General features: G+C 40.5%; 1 protein-coding gene across 1 annotated transcript in view; it reads left to right on the plus strand.

Moving 5' to 3' along the window:
• The window catches only part of CFAP58 (cilia and flagella associated protein 58), a gene marked incomplete at its 3' end in the record, with an annotated part of 88427 nt that overhangs the window by 21239 nt on the left and 41634 nt on the right, over positions 1–25554 (plus strand). The window contains exons 8-13 of the mRNA XM_084903540.1: positions 1007–1089; positions 2322–2513; positions 14872–15033; positions 15926–16072; positions 22124–22264; positions 23228–23451. Coding sequence (XP_084759666.1) covers positions 1007–1089; positions 2322–2513; positions 14872–15033; positions 15926–16072; positions 22124–22264; positions 23228–23451 — 949 coding nt within the window. The remainder of the gene's footprint in view (positions 1–1006; positions 1090–2321; positions 2514–14871; positions 15034–15925; positions 16073–22123; positions 22265–23227; positions 23452–25554) is intronic.

A 25554-nucleotide genomic window follows, 5' to 3' on the forward strand; every position in this document is an offset into this window, starting at 1 on the left:
CATTTTCATCTAGAGAAGTATGCAGTAATTAAAACTGATGTCTATGCACATTTATAATATAGAGAGGCATTTATTTTATTTGCTAATTGTAAAAACAAGTTACAAAACAATATGTGTAGCATGATTACTTTGGCATGCATATATATTTATAATGATACACACATATAATTTGCACAGGAAAAATATCTGCAGACATCAAAATCCTAAACAGATTGCAGTTGATTTGAATTCATTTCTTTTTGCTCTTTGTGTTTCTAATTACTTGTATAATAAGAAGGATTTAAAAAGAGCAAGGGCTTTTCAAGTCAGAGAATCTGTGCTCCCAATCTCAGCCCTGTTATCTCCTAGCTGCAGATCCTTGGCATGTAGCTTAATCTCTCTATGCCTCAGTTTCCATCTGTCTAGTGCCGTGGTCAGCAAACTGCAGCTCCCGAGCCACATGAGGCTCTTTGGCCCTTTGACTGTGGCTCTTCCACAAAATACCATGGCCTGGGTGAGTGAGTCTATTTTGAAGAAGTGGTGTTAGAAGAAGTTTAAGTTTAAAAACTTTTACTCTCAAAAGAAATTTCAATCGTTGTACTGTTGATATTTGGCTCTGTTTGACTAGTGAGTTTGCCGACCAGTGGTGTAGTGAGACAGGAAGATCTTCCTTAGTTATAATGAAGAGTGAATTACAGTTAAAAAAACAGTAATTTTATAGCTATAGATAAATATATAAAGCAAGTTTTATATCACTTGGGTGTGGGCAGATTCTTTTTATTTTAAAATGTTTTTATTGCTTTCTAGAGAAAGAGGGAGGGAGAGGGAGAGAGAGAGAGAGAAACATGGATGAGAGAGAAACATTTACCAGCTTCTTGCACACAACCTGGGCTTGTGCCCCGACTGGGAATTGAACCTTATGGTTCATGGATCGATGCTCAACCACTGAACCACATTGGTCGGGCTGGGCAGATTTCTTTTTAGGTTGATTCCATATTTATCATTATTTTTCTCCCTGGTGCTTTAGAGGTGGAGGTGTCAAAGAAACAAGCAGAATTTGATAAGAAAGCAATGGATGAGCTTCTGAGAGAAAGGGACATGTTAAATAAGGTGAGTTGTTACAGTAACACTGGTAAATAAATGCCTTTCTTTAGCTATAATAACTGCCTATATCAGGTTGTATGGGGAAAGGAAACTCCGAGGCAAACAGCAGTAGATTAGAATAAATAATAGTGCTCAATTTTCCTCTAAGGAGCTGTCTGCAGTCCAGCATTTACTGGCTGTGAATTGAAACTGCATTATCACCTATGAACACAAAGGAATTTTGGAGCATTATCATGCAAACTAGCAGGGGGTTTCAGAGTGTTTTGTGGATTCTGTTTTTATTGGTGGTGTGTTATTTGGCATCCCAAACTGCCCAAGTCATTTAAAGTATCCGAGTTTAATATCTATGATCTGTAACTTTTGCTAATCTAGAAAGCAGAGCTGACTGCTAATAAAATTTTAACTTTGGGATGCTGGAAAAAGGGATGGTGATATGAAAGTCTCTAACTTTGCCTCCATCTTTTCAGGATTGTTGTAGGTTTTGGGTATTGTTCTCTGCCCTTCTTTCTCCTACTCTTTGAGCGCAGTATGGCCAAAAGCTAAAGGAGGGGTTGGGAGAGCTTATGGCCTGGAGATCCTTCATTCCAGGCAAGACCCCTACCCTTTTCCTCCTCTTGCCTCTTCCAAAGGATTCCTTCCATTGACAGTCACCCTTAGGAGATTAACTACTTTCAGGGTTATAGGAATAACTTTACTGCTCAAGGATTTCCTTCGAGGAGGAAAAGTGATTGGCCAGGTGCAGAATGGGCAGGCTGCTTCCTAACAGCCCAATGGCTTTTGGCCAAGACAATCTCATCTCATCCAAGTAGACACAGCCTATATTTGTTCATTCTGACTTTTTGTGATTTCTTTAAGTTTCCCAGAATTGAACAATTGTTAATAAAATAGATAACCTGGTAGACTAGTTAGGGAATCTCAGGAAATAATTGATTAGATGTTATTACATGCATAGCACTCCTTAGGAAAATCATTGAATCTCCCCCCCCCCCCAAAATCCTGGAAACTGTTCCTTCTATAAATTTGTACATGCAAACAGTATTGTTCGATTTAGATTTTTAAATGTATTTTTAACACACATAACATTTAGTCTATTTGTATTTTATATACAGTGATATTCTCTAGAGCTCATCTCAAAAACAAGGCATCTAATTATTTTAGGGTTGAGGCAGGGGGTACATCTAACTGCAAATACCCAAACACTTTGAGTAATGGGGATGCTCTCTTGTCCTTATTTTTAGAATATGCTCAAGGCAATCCACGCGACCCAGAAACAGGTAGACCTGGTGAAGCTCCATGAACAAGCCAAGAGGAACTTGGAGGAGGAAATCCAGAACTACAAAGATGAGGCTCAGAAGCAGAGAAAGATCATCTTTCAACTGGAAAAGGACAGAGATCGGTACATCAACGAAGCCAGTGACCTCACCCAAAAGGTAAGCCATTCCTTGATGGTCTGGGTGGGAGGGGACACTGCAGCACATTCTTTCTGATTGTCACATTTCTTTCTTTTTAAAAATTTTTTATTTTTCTTAATTGTATTTATTTTTCGTTAATCCTCACCCAAAGATATTTTTCCTATTGATTTTGAGAGACAGTGGAAGGGAGGGAGGGAGGAAGAGAGGGAGAAAGAGAAAGAGAGAATCATCAGTGTGAGAGAGACACATCAATTGGTTGCCTCCCCCATGCTCCTGGCCCTGGCACGTTCTCTTGACGAGGAATTAAACCCGTGACTCTTTAGTGTGTGGGCTAACGCTCTAACCATTGAGAAACACCGGCCAGGGCCCTAGTGGTCACATTTGCGATCGGCACATAAAGGCGATTTATTCAGATTTCAGCTTGTGGTTTACATGAAGATTTAAGAGGGATGGTGTTGACTGTATAAAAGCTGTCCCAGAGCTGATCCTGGGCCAAACAGTGAAATGGGCAAGGCTTATGTTTGGTGCTCTCACTTTCCCTTTCTGGTCCTCTGTCCTAATTTCCCGGTTCTCCATCTTCCCTGTGAGAAAAGCATCTAATTAAATGGCCTCAGATCAAGAGTTAATACTGGCATCAGCTAAGTGTGTGTGTGTGTGAGAGAGAGAGCATTCAAAGAGCATTTTTATTTTAAAACTATTGGGAACCTTAAACTTTGCCAGTAATGGAAATCCTCCCATTGTGTATCTGAGTTTCAGATTCTACTTCTAAACTGCTTATGAGGGCGAAGGCTCAGGCAGTATCCTCAGGCAGGACTTCAGGGATTTGAATGTTACTTTTAACCAGTCACCCTAGCACATTGCCTGCATGAAGCATGAGTGGTTAGACAAGTATTGTTTTGGTGCATTCACAGATGGCAATGAGCAGTGGTTTCAGGATGGGGGGATGTTGGGGAATGAAGAAGAGTTTTAGCTATGAGGCTGAGAAGAGAGTTCTGGAGAAAAGACTGATTTAATGAGATTGTCCCTCCAGCAAAGTACTGTCTGCTATGATTGCATAGCCCTCTCTTCCATCTCAATAAAACCTGCAGTAAATTCTACAGTGTTTACTGATGCTTTTGCATGTTTAAATTTTGCTTTGTTATTTTTTTTGTTTTGTTTTGTGTGTGTGTTTTTTTTTTTTTTTTTTTTTTTTTAGTAGAATTTCCAAGATGAAAAGGAGGACAGCCAACATTTGAGTCATAAACATAAAGAAAGTGGGAAACAAGCTTTATAACTTCTTTCCATTTAGGCCAAATAAATGCTGAGCAGATATTTGCAGAATATAAGTTTAGAGAAGCACAAATGCATATGATCCGTCCAGCTTCCTACCCCTGATTGGGAGCCTCTGGCATTCAGCACATTTCTTTGCTGACTTAATCATCTTAGAAGTTCCCTGGATTGATTTATTGAGAGGACTACGGTAGTTGTCAGTTCAGGCATTCATATTCTCTGGCTTAGGCTAACCCAGTGGTCGGCAAACTCATTCGTCAACAGAGCCAAATATCAACAGTACAACGATTGAAATTTCTTTGAGAGCCAATTTTTTAAAACTTAAACTTCTTCTAATGTCACTTCTTCAAAATAGACTCTGGGTGAGAGAGGCCATGATATTTTGTGGAAGAGCCACACTCAAGGGGCCAAAGAGCCGCATGTGGCTCGGGAGCTGCAGTTTGCCGACCATGGGGCTAGCCCATTGGCCTCAGTATCTGTCAGCGTTAGCTGAATGGTTTACGGCAATAAAGGTTCGTTTTTGCTCACATTAGTGGCCTTTGAGGGTCAGCCGCAGCCCTGCTTCTTGTCCTCCTCACTTCAAGAAGGGAGGATGTGCTGGGCTCTTCAGAGGGAAAATAGTGTAACAGTGGACCTTCAAGGTGCTCTCAGAGCTTCTGCTGGCAAAGGAAGGGCACAGGGCCTGTCCACTCATCTTCCATTGGCCAAAGCAAGGCACATGGCAAAGCCTGATCCTATTTCCTGGGCGGGAGGGTGACCCCCCTAAAGGAGGGGCTTATATGGCCAGACACTGAACGTATCGGAACCTATAATCCGTTGCAGCCTCTTACTTCTCCTTCCTGGTAATCAGTCTGTCTCCATTCCTGGCTGCCACCACACCATCAGAGCTAACTGCTAAAAATCCCAATGTAGTCTTATAATTATTCCTGGCCCTACCAGCCTTTGTCACCTCTGAGCCACCTTGGGCAGTGCTTCGTAACATTTTTTGCATCACAGCACTCATAGAAAACAATGCCTTTGGCAGGTGGAAAAAGGAGGATGAGACAGGGCTGGAGGGGATTAACCCAGGGATGAGAGCTGCCCAAGTCCCACCTCACCTGGCCATCCGGTGGGTAGAGTGAATCAATATTTTTGTATATACCTGTCACCCATGCAAGACAGCAATTGGTATGCTCGGACTTAAAAGACAGAACCCAAGCCCTTTGTTTCTCCCTAGAAAGTTCTTCTTCCCCTTCTCTGCATGGAAAACTCCTATGCATCCTTCAATACCCAGCTCAAATGTTCATCTTTGGGGTCAAGCCTGCTCTGACTGCCTAGGCAGAGCTAGTCATTTCCTACTCGATGGATTTGTTTATATCTCTGGGATGGCAGTTATCATCCTCTAGTATAGTTATTTCCTTGCATATTTGTTTTTCCTACTTTACAGTGAGCTCTTGGGAGCAAGGATTTTATCTCATTTACTGTTTCATTCCAGCATGCTGGTAAATACAATAGTAGGCACCAAAACAGTGTTTGTTAAACAAATGGATAGATGATGTGTGATAAAAAGAATGCTGCTACTGGTTTCAGTATAGGATTATGTATTTTTCTGTTTCCCTGCAAAGGAGAGATACTATTGTATAATAGTACCAAGTTTGGCTGATAACTGTTTATCACAACTTTTCTGATGTTTAACTGCACAAGATTATACAATGTCTCACCTAAATAATTTAAACAGTGTTTTAAGTCCTTAAAATATATTATCAATTATAATTTTTCTATCTGTTACTTAATCCCTGATAGCATATATCAGTTGCTATAGCAACTTGTGTCCTCTCTGGACTTCTTATCAAGGACATATATGTCTTTTTTGCTCTTCCTCATATTTTTGTCTCTTTCCCCCCATCTCTCTCTCTCTCTCTCTCTCTCTCTCTCTCTCTCTCTCACACACACACACACACACACTCACACACACACACCCCAACCCCTTATTTCCTTATTTGAATAAGCAGAAAGTTGCCTTTCATGCATTCTATTTATAGGGAGTTGAGGGATAATGTCAGGTGCTGGGGATGATGTCATGAAGCTGATATTTTCATCTACTTCTAGAGTATACACTGTCCAAAGTTATTCTTTTGATCCATCAATTTCTTTAAAAACTGAATCTATGGAAACGTAAGACACGGAAAGATTTCTATAAAAGAATATTATTCAAAATAAATTGTGCTACATGTATTTGATAAAGTATTATGTACCATTAAAACCATGTACATTAAATGTTAGAAAAACATTTAAAAAATGGGACACATGCTTACAATATGAATCTGATAAAAACACAATGCAAAATTGTACAGGTCGGGTTTACAATGGTTTGTTTGGGAGATAAAAATAGGTTTACAATGGTTTGTATGGGAAATGAAAACTTTTGACAGCATCAAACACTAAGGCAGACATAGAGCCTGATGCTGAAGCAGAAGAAAGGAGAATGGAATTTTAAAACCAACAGAAGTGAACTGAGAAAATCTAGTATCTGGACCTCAACTCACGGTCCCTTGAATTTGCTTCATAAAAGAGAAGAGCTAGAGAGATGCTTCAGAACTCTTCTACCATCTCTTCCCCTACTCAGTGTCTACACTGACCAGGTCATTCCACCTTCCTGCTAGTCAAGTGCTTGTGCCCAGCCAGTCGGACAATGGTGGCCAATCCAAAGAATGGGGAAGGCAGGGTGGGGCTGGTGGTTGCCCAGTGCATTGTGGGGATGGCGGTTTAGGGATGTGGCAGGGCAGAGAGAATCACCCCTGAAAGTGGGACATAGTGGGAGTTACAATTGTCCGTAGGCTACATCAGCTCACAGTGATAAGGAATGGGCATTTGGGCCTGGAGCTCCTACAATATCCCTAAATGAAAGGGTGCTAAAGATTAGATGTGGACAGGGCTGTCTGTACATCATCGTATTCCCACCTGCAGTTTTGAAAGTGGATTCTAGCACCATCCTGTGATTCTAAGAGTTGAATCCACCTTAATAGAGCTGCTCCCAGGGTGCAATAAATCCTCCTGGTTCCAAGAATAAATAAGGAAAAAGGCAGCTTAATGGGGTCTACGGAAAAAATATGCCTTCGAACTAGAGAAAGAGAATGGCCTCTGGAAGCCCCAGGGTAAAAGCCAGGCTCTGAAAATTCCTTTACGGGAAGATATTTAGGTTGAACCTCTAAAAATAGCTGTTTTTGTTTTGAAAAACATGGATGATCAGAGATTTCTTAAGTTTCGACCTAATAGAAGAAAATTATTGTCAAGTTTCTTCTAAGGTAAAGGATAGTGTTTGTTTAGCAAAATACATTGATCCTTGCATTGTTTGAAAGGCGGGGCCTAAATGAACCAGAGTGAAACAAAGAAAAGTAAGACAAGTAGCAAATTGGGAAAGAGAGGGGGTTTTGGTGAGCAGGAAATGTGGAGGAGATTTGAAAGGATGAGATGATACAAACATACAAGAAATAGGTTGACAAAGGACTTGTGTGCATGCATATGAGCCAAACCAGTGGTCATGGACAACAGGGGGGTGGGGGCATGCGTGGGGAGGGGTTTGGGATGGGAATGGGGGGATGAGGACAAATATGTGATACCTTAATCAATAAAGAAATGAAAAAAATAGTTTAATAATAATAAAAAAAGAAGTAGGTTGGGCTCTTGTAGAAGGTGGAGGGTGTAGGGGTAGGGAGAGGGAGTGAATATTTGTAGACCCCAAAAGTGATTTACTGCAGTGTTTCAGCACCTTTTAGCCTCATGGTTTTTCTTCTGCTGCACTCTCAGATTTTACTATTCAGATAAATTGAGAGGCATCAGGAATGGCATTGTAGGTTGTGGTCCACCATACGTACTCTTTTTCTCAACTGTTAACAAATTTTAAGTAAAACCGCTTCTGTTAATTATTAAATCTGAAGAGAATTTTGCACATCATGGCTTACATTAGGGCCCCTCCCTTTTCATTCTAAACCTTAAACTTCTGCCCTTTGCCTCCCATACATTTTACATGCCCCAAAGCGGTCTTTTACAACGAGATCCTCCTTACAAGTGTCTTAGCTCGCTGCTAGCTTGCCTATAAGAGTGTCAAGCAAAGCTCTTCTAGACACAGGTTCCAAGAAATGAATACTAAATAATGTGCTCTCAAGGGCTTAGAAGTAAGCAAAAGATCAAAGAAATATTGTTCACTGAATAGGTACTGCATAATGAACTGAAGCTCCTGTTTCTTTGATATTTATTTGAAGTTTTAGACAGAGCATCTTCAATAGGCTAGAACCCTGGAGAGGAACCTCAATGAGGCATCCACAAGTTATAAGCTTTTGGTGTTATAATGAAAGAAGTGTATTATCGGTCACTATTTTCCTGCAGAACGGAATTTGGTCCATAGAAAAATCAAACTGATTTGTTAAGTATACTGCTAATACAATATGATATAATGTTAGCCTACCATGGTAATCTGTTAGTATTTGTTAAGTGATTAGATTTATGCTATGCTAGGTACTTAAATGGTGGCACAAATACACATTTTCTTTTTGTTAAAGTATTACAGATGTTCCCTTTGTTTTTCCCCGTTGACCCCCTCCACCCAGCACCTGCCCCTCCCAGGCCTTCATTACTCTATTATCTGTGCCCATATATGCATACTAGAGGCCCAGTGCACGAAAATTCGTGCATGGGGGTGTGTGTCCCTCGGCCCAGCCTACGTACTTCGCATTCTGGGATTCCTCGCTCCTTACCATCTGCCTGCTCTCTCCTTACTGCTGGGCTTGCTGCTCCTTATCTGCAGGCTCCTTACCACTCTGCCATGGAGGCGGGAGAGGCTCCTGCCCCTGCACTCACCAGTTGTGATCCCGGCTTCTGGCTCAGTGGCACCCTCCTGTGGGAGCGCACTGATCACCAGGGAGCAGCTCCTGCATTGAGCGTCTGCCCCTGGTGGTCAGTGCACACCATAGAGACTGGTCATTCCGCCATAACAGTTGCTTAGGCTTTAATTCTGAAGATAAGTTCCCCGATTAATCACTCTCCCCCACCCCGACCCACACCTTCCCTCTGAAATTCTCAGCCTGTACCATGACAAATACACATTTTCTCACTCAAGGCCTCATAATGGTCCTCTGAGGTAGATATCATTATATCCCTCATTATATAGTAATACTAGAGGCCAAGCGTGGGAAGAGGCGCCCCACCTCCCGCCCTGTGAGGAGGCACCCCGCGGGATCTGGGACCCATGCCTGACCCGCGTAGCACCGGCCATGGCGTTGTGTCCGCTGGGGTGGGAGCAGGCACTCCTGTGTGTTGTGTCTCCACTCTGGCCTGCCCCCAGCCCCAGCCTCCCCGTGGCTGCTGGGGCTGGGGGCGGCTTGCAGTGCCCTCCTGCCCATCTCTGTGTGCAGCTCCTCCTGAGTGGTCGTGATGTGATGCCTGGCTAATTAGCATTATATAAATATATATATATATATATATATATATATACACACACACACACACACACACACACACACACATATATATATATATATATATATATATATATATATATATATATATATAGTATATGTATTGTAACGTTATTAAAAAACCAGAAACATAGACATGCCACTATACGTTTAAGATCGAGGATGAAATAAGAAAGCTAGTAAAAGAAGACTTAACATTTCACCTGCCTGGGCACCCAGGCTCTTTCTTTCAGAGAGTGAGTTTTTCAGGGTCCTTATGAAGGCAAAGGCATTGTCACCTTCAGACCATTGACATCAAGTCAGAAAAACTTATTTGAAAAGATTATTGCACTATTTCATCAAATGCAAGTGAAAGAGTTCCACATTCAGTGACCTACTTCCTTACCCCGTCTTCGTCTATATGATGTTTTGACTACGCTGCAGCTTTCTAGCCTGTATTATTGATTTTTATCTCAGTCTAATTTCTATTGGCAGGTTGTTTTAAGAGAAAAAGAAAAGGTAGGAGTAGGTTATACACTGGGGCCGCACGTGCCCATGCGTACGATAGTGCACCGTAAGCAGTTTCTGGGCTCCTCTAAAGCAGGCCTGCGAATGCCGGGAGCTCCAGCTCTCTGGCTGTGATAAAAGCTTCTATATTTGGGTGTGATTTATCTCATGTGTTGGGGTGAGATATCTAAAGTGTAATCAACTAATTTGGTTCCAGCCCCACAGCTGGCACCCCACATTCTCTGATAAACCATTTTTAATGGGGGGATGTTTTGCTGATGAAAGGTTTTGCTCCTACTTCACACCCTGCACCGTTTCTGAATTTTCAGGACTGGAACGTCTGTATGACGTTGCTCTGAATGATTTCCTTAAAAAAAAGGTTGGTTCTCAACACACAGAACTAGATGGCTTTGTGAATTGTCTTTTCCCTTAGTTTCAGTCCTTATGGTTTCATTGTCATTTAACTGGAATGCCTTTGATCTTCTTGGTATCACGATGGGTTCTTACTGCTCCCAGCTTCAAGGATGCAGAAGTGAGATTGTGCATTGTTGTTGCAGAGAGGTGGATCCTGCCAGGTGATGCCCCAGAAGAAGTGGGAATCCTTTCTCTGGAGCATTATTCTGTCTGTGCGAAGGATTATTATAACATCTCTCAAAGTGATTGAAGATTTTCTTTTCTCTGATGGGCCTCTTGATATTCCAAAAGCTGATCATGCTGTTCAAAGTATTTTCAGTCTATTCATTTCACTGACCCCGAAGAGGGTGATCATGTTCAGAGAAAGGTGCATTTAAAAAAAAATCAAGCAAATAACAGATCCGGTCATGGATACCTTACTCATGTTTCACATTTTCTAGTGGTGGTATCTTGAAAGACCGTCTACTACTGATTTTTAAGGAACCTTAAAAATTTTTCAGTCCTTATGAAAACATAAGGACTGAAACACGTCCCCCATTAAAAATGGTTTATCAGAGAATGTGGGGTGCCAGCTGTGGGGCTGGAACCAAATTAGATATGGATCAAAGACTTTGAAGAAGGAAGGGAATTTCTTTTCATTTCAGATCTATTCACATGCCTCTTCCCCAGACCTCCTTGTCATAGGTCTTCTAATTTAAAAAAAATATATATCTTTATTGATTTCAGAGAGGAAGGGAGAGGGAAAGAGATAAAAGTATCAATGATGAAAGACAATCATTGATTGGCTGCCTCCTGTATGCCCCCTACTGGGGATCAAGCCCACAATCCAGGAATGTGCCCTTGGCCAGAATTGAACCTGGGATTCTTCAGTCCACAGGCTGACACTCTAGCCACTGAACCAGATCAGCTAATTTTATTCTTTCTAGGCCCCCAACCTTTAAAGATATCTACTGCTGAGTCTGCATATATTCTTACCTTGGACCATTTTTTCCCCAAACAGTGTTGATAGCAAATAATAACAGTAAAATACTAAAAGCATAAATTTATGTTGTACAACTCTAGACATAAACATTTTAAAAATGGTTTGAAATAGTTCTCTGAAAAATGTGTATGTACATCATGGTTTGACCCAAGAAGAAGTAGAAAATATGGAAAGATCAATAACAATGGATGCTACCAAAAAAGTTGAGAGAAATTTAGCTCCAACATTGTCGAGGGCCTAATGATTATAGAGTTGAGTTTCTTCAGACTTTTAAGAATCAGATAATTCCCAGGCAATACACACACACACACACACACACACACACACACACACACACACATATATTTGCAAATAAATTTAGAAAAGTGCTGTTCATGCACTTTGTATTCTTTGGGGTAATATTGATAGGCATTGCTGTGCTGATATTACCCATGCCTTCTGCAGTGATAACGAATAATGATTCCAGGACCAGGAGAGAGCTTAGGGTCTGAGGTTGGAATGATTGAATATCAAGACAGAGGCAGGTCCCACAAATTCTGCAAATGTTCAATATTAACTGCTTAGATAAGATGAGTAGGACCATCCTCAGACCCTCATAACATTCTGTGCATATCTCAGTTTACTGGTTGTATCCATTCCCTGATTATCTATTTTATGGTTGAGTCACTCACTAGAGGTGATCTTGAGGGTTGGCAATGAGCCTTCTTCTTTACACCACAAATGCTTTTACAGTGCTTGCCCTAGATAAGCCCTCAATTACATGTCTATTGATGGAATGAATAAATGGGTAAGTGAATTAATAAGTGAACAGAAGGAGATTCCGTTCATTTTCTGAAACCAGCAGAAACTTTGATTTTAAAATAGAACCAAAAAGAAGGGGATTGAGTTAGATCACTTATGAATATGTATGCAGAATCCCAAATGAAATTCTAGCTAACCAAATTCAACAGTACATTAAAAGAATCATCCACTGTGACCAAAGAGAGTTTATCCCAAAACCACAAGGAGAGTTTTCTATTAAGGAAACTATTGCTGGCAGTATGGGTATGTGCAGTGTTACAGCCATTTTGGAAAGCAATCTAGCAATATCTATTAAAGTTTCAAAAGATATATTTCTTTTGAGTCAGATATGCCACTCCTGGGGATCCATCCCAGCAGAAGTAAAAGCACAAGTGGAAGAAGTAAAAGGACATATGTACAACGCTGTTCATTGCCGCACGGTTCATAGTGGCAAAACTGTGGAAACCAAGTTAATGGCTCTCAGAAGGGAAGAGCTGAATATAGGATAGTACACCCACACTATGGGGTTTTACACCAACTTAAAGAGAATAAATTAGAGCTAGTTCACATGATTTCCACAAAGTATTATTGAATGATAGAAAGCAAGGTGAATAAAAGTATACACTGAGTGTATATCCTATATAATAAAAGGCTAACATGCAAATTGTCCCCTCGACCAGGAGTTCGACTAGCAGGCAGGCCTGCCAACCACCCATGTCCCCTTCCCCTGGCCAGGCTGGCCAGACCCTACCCAAGCAAAAATATAAGCACAAGGCATGCTTTCAGAGAGCACAATAATCTGGCCACTCAGTGTATATAAAAAGACCCCATTTTGCCAAAACATAAAAACAAAACCCAAAAAGCAAAACTAAGGAAAACAAAACAAATTTCTGCATCTGTATATGTACTAGTGGAATAGTTTTGAATGACATTACTTCTTTTGTCTTTGGTTTCCTTCTTTGAACAGTGGGGTGATGATAATGTCTATTTTATAGGATTTTTGTGAAGATTAAATGAATTGCATAGAAAGTACCTGAGAAATATTAGCTATGATGATGATGATGATGTTATTGGACTTGAATAGAATATGCAGAATTTAAAGAAAACAGGGAAGAAAACATACTAGATTGTTAACCTGGTTACTTTATGTACCAATGAGGAGCTGATGTGGGTTCAAAAGATAAGGAAGTTCCAAGTAAATAAGGAAAATAAAATAAATGTATATTTAAACATTTATGCATTTAATTAAAATGTTGGCACACAGAATCTACAGTAATAAAAGAGAAAGATGCAAATTGATTATCTCTGTGATGCCCACCAGCCAATCAGGAATAAGCATGCAAATTAACCCCCCCAAAAAAAAGATGGCAGATTAATTTGCATATGCAGGAATGGAGCGAAGACTGAAGGCTCTGCCTGAGTGAAGACTGAAGGCTGAAGGCTGAAGGCTGGGCTCTGCTGCGGCCTGGGTCCCGGGTGCTGGCAGCCAAGGGAAGGAAGGTCTATTGCCACAAATCTTTGTGCAGCGGGCCTCCAGTTGTGTATAAATAAATAAAATTAAAATACTTGTAAAAGGAATACAAGTATATCAAATCAATAAACCTAATACAATAAAATAAAATGCTATGAAACAATATATGCTGAAAAGACACTTGCTAAAATTTAATACCATTTCTCCTTAATTATAAGTTCAAGAAACTTTGAAAGGTGTTTATTTAAAGATATAAACACCAGCTATCATTGACTCTGAAGGAAAAATGTAACAACAGGGTTTCTCGAAGTGTATTCTCCAGAATACTAGTTCCACCTGTGGAATAAAAGAATCCTGTAGTGCAATGATTTGGGGACATGCTTCTCAGAGGTAGCCCACACCTGAATCAATGAAGATCAGCATGGCAGAGGTCTAAGTACTTTTTGACCTTTAAATTCTAGGTAAAATTCCTCTTTATCAGAGGAACCTCCCTGGCTGTGTTACTTCAAGTACACCCTGTCCTTTTATTCTCTACCACACTGCTCTGTTTATTTCCTTCCATTCTATACAAGAATTAAGAGAACTTCACTGAAATGCAGTAACATCTTAAGAAATTTCTCTTTATGTGTTTTCGTTCTGTGTATTGTTTAGACCAGAGTTCCATTGATTGAATCACTAACATTTTTATTAATGTTAATAAATAACATTATTAACATAATTTACATTAATGTTAATGATTAATAAATAATTATAGTTATATGATAATAGTCATTATGCGTGATAATGTATAATACATGATAATTTAAGAAATTTAAGGAATTTCTGAAGAAGTTTGTTTATAAATATCCATTTCTGTGGACATTGCAGCTCCAAGAGTCATGATTATGTAACTCTCATTGTATGGCTTGCTTGCTTGAGAGGTACCGGCTCTCTGTGGAATTTTGTGCCTAAGTTTTCCATACTTGCAAAAAGGAGGCAGTTATTCTCGAATCTTATCTTTCCCAGAAGTGTTTTGTGCAGGATAGAACACATTTTTTGTGAAGTCCTTTGAGTTTCCCTGATGGAGAGACATGGATGGTGGCATGACAGTGTTGTGATTGCTATCAGTGTGTAAAGGCCACTTTTCTTTCTTGTGTTTAACTACAAAGACCTGAGTGTATCCAAACAGCTAACTTATCTCTCATCTTTCTGAGCCCTCTGTGTTAAGATCTGTTTAAACCTGAGACTTTTCAGGTTTTTCAGAATTGAAAGGATTTCTTTATTTCCCGCCCCTCCCCTTTTGTGATCACAAAATAACCGTGCTTAGCTCATCCTTGAACATAACTCCAGAATAGATAAAATGTGTGTTTGCCCCTAATCATCAGGGCTGAATTTCTGTGTTGTACCTCAGTGATTAGAGGCACAGTCCAATTTTTTGATTGCTGGCATTTCTACTAGCTACCCTGGGATAAAAATGTCTGTGTACTGAACTGATAACCACAAATGGGCTGTTTAACCGTTTTTGTATTCTTTCTCCTCCAGGTCCTCATGAACATGGAAGACATAAAAGTCCGCGAAATGCAGATTTTTGACTACAAAAAGAAAATCGCCGAATCAGAGACTAAATTAAAACAGCAACAGAACCTGTACGAAGCTGTGAGGTCAGACAGGAATCTGTACAGCAAAAATCTGGTGGAAGCTCAGGTAAAGAATATATTTGTCTTTACTGGAGTCCCAGTGCACGGATTCATGCATTGGGTGGGGCGGGGGCATGGCCTGCGGGGATCCGCAGCTGTGGGTAAGTCACTCATCTGGTCAGCCGAGGGGCACTCTCATTGTTGGAAGCACTGACCACAAGGGGGCAGCTCCTGCATTGAGTGTCTGCCTCCTGGTGGTCAGTGTGCGTCATAGCGAGTCGTTCTGGTCATTCCGCTGTTTGGTCACTGGGCTTTTATATATATAAATACTTTGATTCCTCCCTCCCCATCCTGGGTTTAAAGCAATTTCTATCATACTATTGTAATAGCAGAATTTAGAATAGATCAAGAAAATAATCTTGAGGAATTCATCTGGGAAAAAAAAAGTTGAATTTTATTCAGAACTCTCAGATTGTTTGAAATGGATATGACTCAACTTGACTATCTCAGTCCGGCTTTTAATTATTATGTAGCATTGCCATTCTCCTGTTTCTAAATTTTAAAACTGCTATTAGTTGCTGTGACTCAGAGGGCAGCAGCGTACTCTTGTCATTTAGTTTCAGAGCTTTGCTTTGTAATCTTTTAGTTATAATGTTTGTAGTGATTCCAATTCCTCTCCTGTAAAATGAGGAATAAGTGCGTGTGTGTGTGTGTGTGTGTGTCTGGTATAGTCATTATACATACTTTGTAAATATCTCATGAGAATATTTTGAGAGTTCCTGCTATAAAGTACCGTGAGGTTGATGGCATACAAAGGAATAGCCCCTTCGTAAGTAGTCAGGAGACCACTGTTTTGAGAGGGCCTCCCTTAAAAGTTCTCGAATGCACATTTGAACTTCCATAGGGACCGTGGTGTCAATTTAATTCACTTCCAAACACTTCTCCTTTCATTTTGTTAGGATGAAATAACGGAAATGAAGAAAAAATTAAAGATTATGACTCATCAGGTAGATCAGCTGAAGGAGGAAATCTCTTCCAAAGAGTCAGCGCTTGTGAAGCTACATCTGGAACAGCAACGCATAGAGAAGGAGAAGGAAACATTGAAGGTACAGATCTCACAGTGAACGTGATGGACCAATAGTCTCTCTATCCAATGGATGGAGGCAGGCTCTACACTCACCGAAGGCAACAAGAGGGAGGGAGGACAGCCGAGGTGCCAGGAGGATGAGTTTTACCACCTCTAGGTCAGGCTGCCTTACAGGAATGCTCCCAGGTAAGTAAGGACGAGGCTGGTGGAGACGCACAGACACCTGGCTCAGCTATGTTGGTTATCATCACATCAGCAGAAGAGAGCCTAGCAGGTCAGCAGTGCCCAGGAAGTCCTATAGCTTGCAGGCTTCCCACAATCCCTTTGCACTGACAACACAGGCCCGCCCTCCTACTCTCCTCCCTGGGCCTTCAGTAAGGCAATGTTGGCAAGACCCTTTGTCCCTCCGCTCCTAATTCCTATTTACTTCACCTGTGCATGACTTTCTGCCCACAATATCATTAGGTATTGGGTTCTCACTTGATTTCCCCTCACCTCAGGTTCACAGTTCACCTTCCCTCTTTGGATCTAAACACTTTGCAGCAACTCCTCCAGGGAATTACCTCCGACTTCATATATGTGATGTGTGTGTCTATACATATATATATATGTGTGTGTGTGTGTGTGTGTGTGTGTATATGTATACACACACACACACACACACACACACACACTATACAGGGGTCCTCAAACTTTTTAAAGTGGGGGCCAGATCACGGTCCCTCAGAGAGCTGGAGGGCCGGACTATATGAACTACTAATTCCTACTGTAACACCTCGGCTGAGCTCACTGCCCAAAAAACCTGGCGGGCCGGATCAGACTCCTCTGCGGGCCGCATGTGGCCCACGGGCCGTAGTTTGAAGACCCCTGCACTAAGACATAGTTTTAAATCTAACTTAGGACATTTTATGTCTGCTAACATAAATCTATCTTTAAGAATACATACAACATAATTATACTATTTCAAATTCTTGAACCAAATATGTTTTACTATACACATTTACTAAACCTAATCTATTTTCCTTTTCTTATTCAATCCAATAGATTTCTCTTCTAATCCATTTGACCAAAGAATTAAAAAAGGAACTTTTGAGAGGATGATGGCACTTTATTTTGAAAATATACATCCAGAATACTCATGGGTGCTTATGAGCCACTCACAGGAACTATCTGTAACAAAGAAGAGAACTGAATACCTTGGTTTCTGCACATATTAGCTTGCAGAGTATATCAGATTACCTTGAAAATGTGTAATCAGATTTAATACACATATCTTTGTATTGACAGATTTAATGCTATATATCCTTGATTCCAAAATGCCATCAATTGACTTATGCACTCTCAAAATGGGTTTCGCAAACTAATGACAGGTCTTCATGGAACTAGAACTAACATTACATTAAATTAAGGCACATTTGGTCTGAGAAAGATTAACATGTAAGAAAGGCATCTTTACAAAAAATATGTAATTGATTACACTTACCTGTCTGAGACTTTCATCTCCCAACTCTAGCTTATGATGAAAAGTAATACAGGATTCTGCATTAAAATTTATATATATATATATATATATATATATATATATATATATATATATATATATATATATATTTATAAATGAATACCTTTTCTAAAATGCGAAACTTTCCTGCATCATTGCTCTTACTATCCTTGTTCAAAAGTTTAATTTTATAGAAGTTATCTTGTTCCACTCTGAAGCCTGTAGTGGAAATGGGTTTATTTATCATTAAATTATTTAGAATAATCTTATAAACATCGCTTTACCTATGGCCTCATGGACCCATGTTAGCCAGGCTTCAGTATAACTTGATCTAGTACACGATCTCTTTCCTTTTACAGGATAGCATTGATCCTCATCTCTTCCTTTCCCAAGTAATGCTCTACTACTATTTAAAAGATTAATTATTAACCCATACAAATCCTGCTTTAGAATAAGCAATGTCCTATGCAAAAGAGCATTTTTTCCTAATTCTTTAGCATTTGACTTCGGTTAACATTGGTTTCACTTATGCATTCCATCACTAGGCATCCAGACGTATAGCTCCAAAGAAGCATCAGAATAAAATAAAACAAGGTCAATAGGACCCTGTTTTTTTGGTTCTGATCCAACAGAGTTGGTGCACATGAAAGGTGATTAAAGAGCTTCTGCTCCAGAAAGTCTGCTCTAAATGGGAAATCCTGGGTCTGCGTAGCTTTGGGTCATCAGTTATAGTAAGATGATTGCTTTGGACGTACTGTGAAACTATGATACCTTTCCCCCCAGCATTTCCCATTAAGGCAAAAATGAGTAACAGAAAAAGGATGCCAGCTTGATTTATTATTTGAGGTTATCCAAGGGTGACTTGCAGTGGTGCTTCTACTGGGTACTTCTGGCCTATCATTAAGCCCATTTGACATTCTGTAGAAAAATATGACAGCTCAAATGTTGAGTCTGAGCCTCTTGACTTGTTTAGCCTCAAATTTGAATCATATTCCACACATGTCTCTGGATTTCATGCATCTGTAGTTCAAACACCAAAACCCCGAGGGGAAGGGCAGTTACTTCCTAGTAACTTTGCTCCAAGAAACATTTAGCTATTGTTGTGAGTTCTACAAAGCCACGTGGGTACATAATCCTCCTGGAAGGCAGGCCCTCTCATCTGTTTGGTAGACCGGGAGGTGCCTTTTGACAGGATAACACAATTTACTACTTCTCCAAGCCAACAGATAAACCATTGCCTACAATCGGTCATCCCTATTCTCTTTTAATCCGCTCAAAAGAAAAAAATCTTCCTCCTTTCACGTTTCTTTTCCCTTTTAAGTTGCTACCAGGCTCTACTGACTCCTCAGGACACTAGCCATTGTCAGCGCATTAGGGTTATGACAGAATGTCAATAGTTCTCGGTAGATGTGGCTGCATCCAGTCTGTCCCAGTCTTGTTTCATCAGCACTGAAAGAGCCAGCTCATCTGGAGTGTCTGCTCTCTAGTCCTAACAAGCCTCTGATTCTGTCTCGTCACCTCCCAATCATCCCACATCAATCTGACAGCACTTTGATTTCTGGTGAAAAATTCAGCAGCAAATTCTCTATGTCCAGAGCTGAGGATCACATTAGTGACTGGCTTCAGGGCACCACATCCTTTTACTTAGTGGACTCTAGAATGACATAGATGGGGACTGTCAGAAAGAGAGGGAGATGGGAGGAGAAAGAGAGGGAGGGAAGGAGGGAGGAATGGAGGGAGAGAGGGCTTCATGTGCCCCCTGTTTGTTTGGTAAATGCATGATTTCTGTGAAGCCCAGTGAATATCAAGATCATGTATGAATGGGTGAAACTCCCACATTCGTTGTTCTGGAGATATGGTTTATGCCTGCAACCAGGTTAGATGGTGAATATTCCATAAACAACTACTACACAACGGCATAATTATGGAGGCAGTGACTAAAAAATGTGTCCAGCCACCGTATTACAACTTCACCCCACTTTGAGAAATGCTGATACCTTGGGCTACACCTACAACATTGCTTGATGGGTGTTTGGGTGCAGAGCAGTTGTTACCAACTTTTCTGGGCGAGACAGCTCAGATTTATAGCTGCTAAATGCATTAGACCAAAGGTATTGTGTTGATGTTAACATTTGCTGCCAACACCTAATGCCACATCTTGTTTACAGCCTATAAATTTGTGACATAAGGAGACCATCCAGAATTTTGATATATTATGAAAAAACACACCCAGCAATGCCAAACGCACTAGCGGTTTTACATTCCAGACAGAGACTTCTACACACCACTGATTGCATTTTAATATAACAGGGATTTCATTTTGTTCTGCTGATGGATTCTGATCAGCTCTTGGCACTTAAGAACAGGGAAGTGAATGTTACACATCTGGGAAAATAAAAGTTTTATTAAAGAAAGCATGAGCCAAGCAGGTATTTTATTGCTGTCTTCACTGTCACCTTAAATGATTATAGAAATCGTAAGGCTGGTTCTTCAAACGCTTTCCTAACAGGCAATCCCCCAAAGTGGTAAATACTAAACCAGATATTTTCTCAGTAAGTATTTCCTTTTGCTTATCCCTGGACCAGAACGTATTTCATGAGTGAACAAACAAAGTGTCATAAGAGAAGCCCTTGTTTTTACAGTAGCTGACTGCATTTAGTTTGTGACATTTACACATTACACATTTGTGGCATCGCCCAGTATCTTCTACTGCTTGGATAAGTTTGAAGTATGGAGTTAATGACTCTTGGTCTTCATGGATTAGAGGCAGACCTTAAGAAAAGTTGGGGTGGTTCACAGGCACTTGCAAATATGGCTTTTCTAGCATCCCAGTGGGATTCATGAGTAGGGAGGGTGGGGTTGCTAATATTTCCTTGAAAGAAAATGTTATTCCTTTGTTTGTTCACTGTCATTTGCTGATCTGCAAGCCATTGAAGAATTAAAACCTTAATATTGTCTTGTGATCTCCCTTGTGATTCTCGGCATGGGTAAAACAGTGCTCTCCTCCCATCTGTTTCTTCTTGTGCTCCCCTGGGCTGTGATAACACCTGTTTTTCCAATTTGGGCATGGATACCTCTGTGACTCCCCTTTGCCTACACTCTACAGTGTGTGGCCTACAAGGCCCTTCCAGGCTGGCTCAGCTGTTTGACCAGCCTTACCAACTGCTGTTCTCTACCTAACACTTTAATCCAGCCACATGGGATGTTTTGCTGACTGGTGAGTGCACTGGGCACTTTAGAGTTTGCATGCGCCTTTGTTCACACAAGCCAGACTGTAAGCTACTCTCCCCATAAAACATTCCCCTTTGGGAATATCTTTTACCCGCTAAGGCCCTGATTGACTATTTCATCTAAACACCAGGCAGAAACAGGAACTTATTCCCGTGTACCCCCATGTCCTTTTTCATACTGTTCATAGCATTTCCACACTGTCGTGTGGTTGGTTATACTCATCATCTCCAATGGATGGAGCAACCTCATGCCTTACTCTTCTTCTGTATTTGACTTGGATGAATTGTGTGATGATAGTTTTGGGGCCAAAAGATCCAGGTTGGAATCTCAACTCTGCTACTTACTAGATGTGTGACATTGGGTGAGTTAATTTGCTTTTCTTTGTCTCTGTAATTGCATTTGTGAAATGGGAATACGAGTAGCTATGCAAAATACCCAATATCATGTCTAGAATGTTGTAGGATTTTGTAGGTCACAAATACACTTGTGGAAATGAAGTGAATGTATTTTTTTGGTTAGAGAAATTTTCCTTCTGAAACTTAGCAACTATAACACCATTTCTCCATCATTCTTATGAGTTCATGTAACTTAAAGAGGTGCAAGATCTGCATTTAATTCCAGGAAGTTTCCCTGACAATCCCAATCCTCTGACCTCCTGTAACATCAAGTCGCTGTCTTTGTGACAATAGCAATATGGAAACATTATTGCCTGGACTTGTTCATATTTGCATAACATTTACATATCTTATTTTTCATCTAGGTTGGAAGCATCTTAGGAGTAGGATTTACATATCTTTTTATGCATGACATCTCTTCTGTTCCATCAAGATGTTTTATAAGATAGACAATAGGCTGTTACCTTTATTAATTTAATTTTTTCTTAAAATGGTCTTTATCTCTGTAGTTGATGTGCTGGTAGTATTAGGACCATTACAGGAAATGGCTCACTCCCGCATCTTCTGCTGCATTATTCTTTGTGATTTTTTCTCATTTTTAGTTGGTTAGAGAAGTGCTGCTGAATACCAACGAAGATCCTGCTACACACATATAGAAAAATGATGGAAATCTCCCAAGGGTACAATTCATGGAATAAACCTGATCACTGTAATGTGCATTGCTGTTTCTTTACAGGCTATGGTGTGTGTGTGTGTGTGTGTGTGTGTGTGTGTGTGTGTGTGTGTGTGTATGTGTAGATTGTTTTGATTGTGAGAGTGATCAAACTATGTTAAAACATCAGAGGAGAGTGAGAAGTTCACTGTACATCTAATTCTGGACCCTGCAGTCCTGATTTGTGCTGTTACAGAGTGAAATTTGCCTGTATTTTTCACTGTTTCTCAGGCCGAGCTGCAGAAGCTGAGACAACAAGCCCTGGAGACCAAACACTTCATTGAAAAACAGGAAGCTGAAGAGAGAAAACTCTTGCGCATTATTGCCGAGGCTGATGGGGAGAGGCTGAGACAGAAGAAGGAATTAGACCAGGTGAGGAACATCTCCTCACCAGATCTACAGACCTCATCAGCAGACACAACTGTTTGATTCAACTCTTCACAAGTCCGCATTCTTCTCTAAGCTCTTCCACTCAGTTTATTGAAAGAACAGTAGCAGAGGCTCATCTTCTCTTGATTAATTATGAAATATTTATTTATCCAAGTCATATCTACAAGTACTTACTATGTGACAGTCACTCCTCTAGGAACTGGGGATCCATTGACCAATAAGAACATAAGATTCCTGTCTTCAGGGAGCTGAACATTCTAGTGTAATATAATTGCTTGCATATAATTGTAATTAATAATTACATAATATGGGGATTACAAACATGCTTTCAAAGAACAGGCCGGTTAAAAAAAAGAAATTGCCCGTGTAAGACAGTAAGGAGTGATGCAATGTGGCAAAAGCTAGCCCATGATAAGTCACTCAAATGGAAGCATTTATAAAATAACTAGAGGCCTGGTGCATGAAATTTGTGCACTTGGGGCTGGGGTTGATGGGGTTCCCCCCCAGCCTGGCCTGAGCACTATCAGTGCGGGAGCCCCACACTTGATCTCCTTGCACATGGAGCCGCTGGGACCCCCCCCCCGGCCTCTCTGTGCATGCAGCCTCCTGGTGATGGATTGTTATGGCGTGAGAGCATCACGGCTTGAGGGCGTGATGACCACATAGTCTTTTATTAGTTTAGATGGATTGGGGGGAAAAAAGACTCAATACCTATAGGCCAAGGATTACTGAATTATTATTATGATGGAATATATGTTGTATTCTTTCTAACAAGATTGCAAGCCCTCATGGGAGGAGCGCAGTGTTTGACGAGCAGACCATTTCCAGTACCCTATCCCCTGGGTGCAGAGCACATATGGCCATTGGCCGGGTATTTGTCGACTGAATGAATGCTGAGTGAGACCTTTTGTCCCTTGGTGGCCATGTCCTTCCCTATCTTTCTAGGTCATCGGCGAGAGAGATATCCTCGGGTCACAGCTTGTTCGTCGCAACGATGAGTTGGCTTTGCTCTATGAGAAGATCAAGATCCAACAGTCCGTGCTGAATAAAGGCGAGACCCAGTACAACCAGAGGCTGGAGGACATGAGGATCCTCAAGCTTGAGATCAAGAAGCTTCGCCGGGAAAAGGGGATTCTTGCCAGGAGTGTGGCTAATGTCGAGGAACTCAGGTAACAGGAGACCCCTCTGAACTGAGGGCACAGGAATCTGTGGGGAGTTCCTGAAATGACCTTGTGTTCCTTTTTTATTTATTTATGTTTTTATTGTTTTTAGAGAGAGGAAGGGAAAAAGAGAGATAGAAACATCAAGAAAGAAACATTGATTGGTTGCCTCCTGCACAACACCTATTGAAGATTGAGCCTATAACCAGTGACCATGGAATCCAACAGTGACCTCTTGGTTCATGGGTCCATGCTCAACCACTGAGCCACACCAGCTATATGTCCTTGTGTTCCTTTTGTTTATCATTGAGGTCTTTATCAAGTTGTACACATTTTTTTATACATTGAAATTATTGGCAAATAATAACTTTCCCATAATTCAGAATCTACATTGTGCCCCTTCTATGCCACACACACACACACACACACACACACACACACACACACACAAATAATTTGTTCCCTTTCAGGGGAATATAAGTGACTGCAAAAAGTTTTTTTTAATTTAATTTTGAATTTAAAAGAAGACATTTCAAGTCAAATTACAAATATGAACTAGTTACAATTCAGAAAAAAAAAATTTCCCCCAATGAGCTCTTTATACTTTTTTTAATAAGGCAGTACCCAAGAGATGGAACATCAATATTTAAAGTTAATCCTGGTAACATTTGCACATATTTTTTCTTGGAATTATATTCAGAATGAAAAGAGGGGGTACATTTAATTTTATCACTATTTGAAAACTCTGTTTCCTTAGAAGGAGGCCAAATTTTATTTCTCACTCTTGATTTATCTCCTGCAGCTTTCACTTTAGCTTAGTGCGCCTTCCTCTTGCTTTAAATCTTACGTTATGTAAGATGTACTTTCCCTTTGGGAAACCATCACCATGTTTTATATAGGCAATTGCAGGAACCAAATAAGAGGGTTGGTGTTTGCTCAGTAACTATCTTTAGTCCCCACAGACTTGTAGATGAACAGTATCCTTGATAACCTTGGGACAAGGACACCGTTTGGATTGCCTTCTTAAATGAATCCAATTAGAAAATAGTTTTGCTATTTAGATGCAGTGAATATGTTCATGAATAGCAAAGGAAGTTGCCACTACCAAGGATATATCAATACTCTTCCCCCCCTCTAAGATTTGCTAGTATTTCAGATGATAAGAGTAATACAAATTCATTGTAGAAAAATGTGGGACATGCAGAAACAATATAAAGAAGGAATTAGAAAAATTACTCATAAGTTTACTACCCAGAGATTCATACCATCATTGGCTTTTTGGAGACAAATGGATTCATTCTAAGTAGCTACTGAATGATCTCTGACACCATTACTAAACTTGCCAGCCATGAGTTATTTTTATTATATATCCAAAGGACCAAATTCTACCCATTCCTAGTCAGGATTGCTGGCTTGTTGATAATAGATTTTGTTTTTATTTTCAGTGGGAAGACAACTTAATAAAGATATTGGAGGCAAGCAGGCATGAATTCTAATCTCAAGCTGTGTGACCTTGGGAAAGTCACTTAACTTCTCTGGGCTTAAGACTTGTAGTTACAATTAAACACGAAAACAAACAGAATGTGCCTCCCACAGAGTCTAGTAGCTAATGCTCTTGCCCTTCTCTTCTGATGGCACTTTAGAAAATAGAAGTGTTAAAAATATGCTTTTAATTCCAAGCAGCTTGTTCTGAGCTCCCTGTTGAGTGAGCCTGATGCAGTTAATTCTAATGGTTTGCCTTGCTAATGAGGGGAAGTTGCATTATTGGTTTAAATGAAGCAATTAAGTAAAAGAGATGGCTTAGTTTTGGTAATCTGCACACCCACAGCAGACGAGGACAGATAATAATTCCGTATTGTCCAACCTTACGGTCCGTTTCAATGCCAGTGCTTGCTTCTTCTCCTTACCGCCCCCCCCCCCCCCAACAAAGCGACTTATTCAATAGGGTGGTAGCCAGCTCATGGGGTACTGGGGATGCCTGAGGCACATTGCCTACTAACCAGAGATTCCCACAGATTTTAGTTTGAGCCAGAGCTAGTCTTTCAGCCATCTGTATAGTTATGGAATACCAGATAACATTAAACATCACTCCTAACTCGGTGTTTCTCAATC

This window comes from Pipistrellus hanaki, assembly GCF_964339955.1.
Source record: "Pipistrellus hanaki genome assembly, chromosome: 14".
Classification (NCBI taxonomy): domain Eukaryota; kingdom Metazoa; phylum Chordata; class Mammalia; order Chiroptera; family Vespertilionidae; genus Pipistrellus; species Pipistrellus hanaki.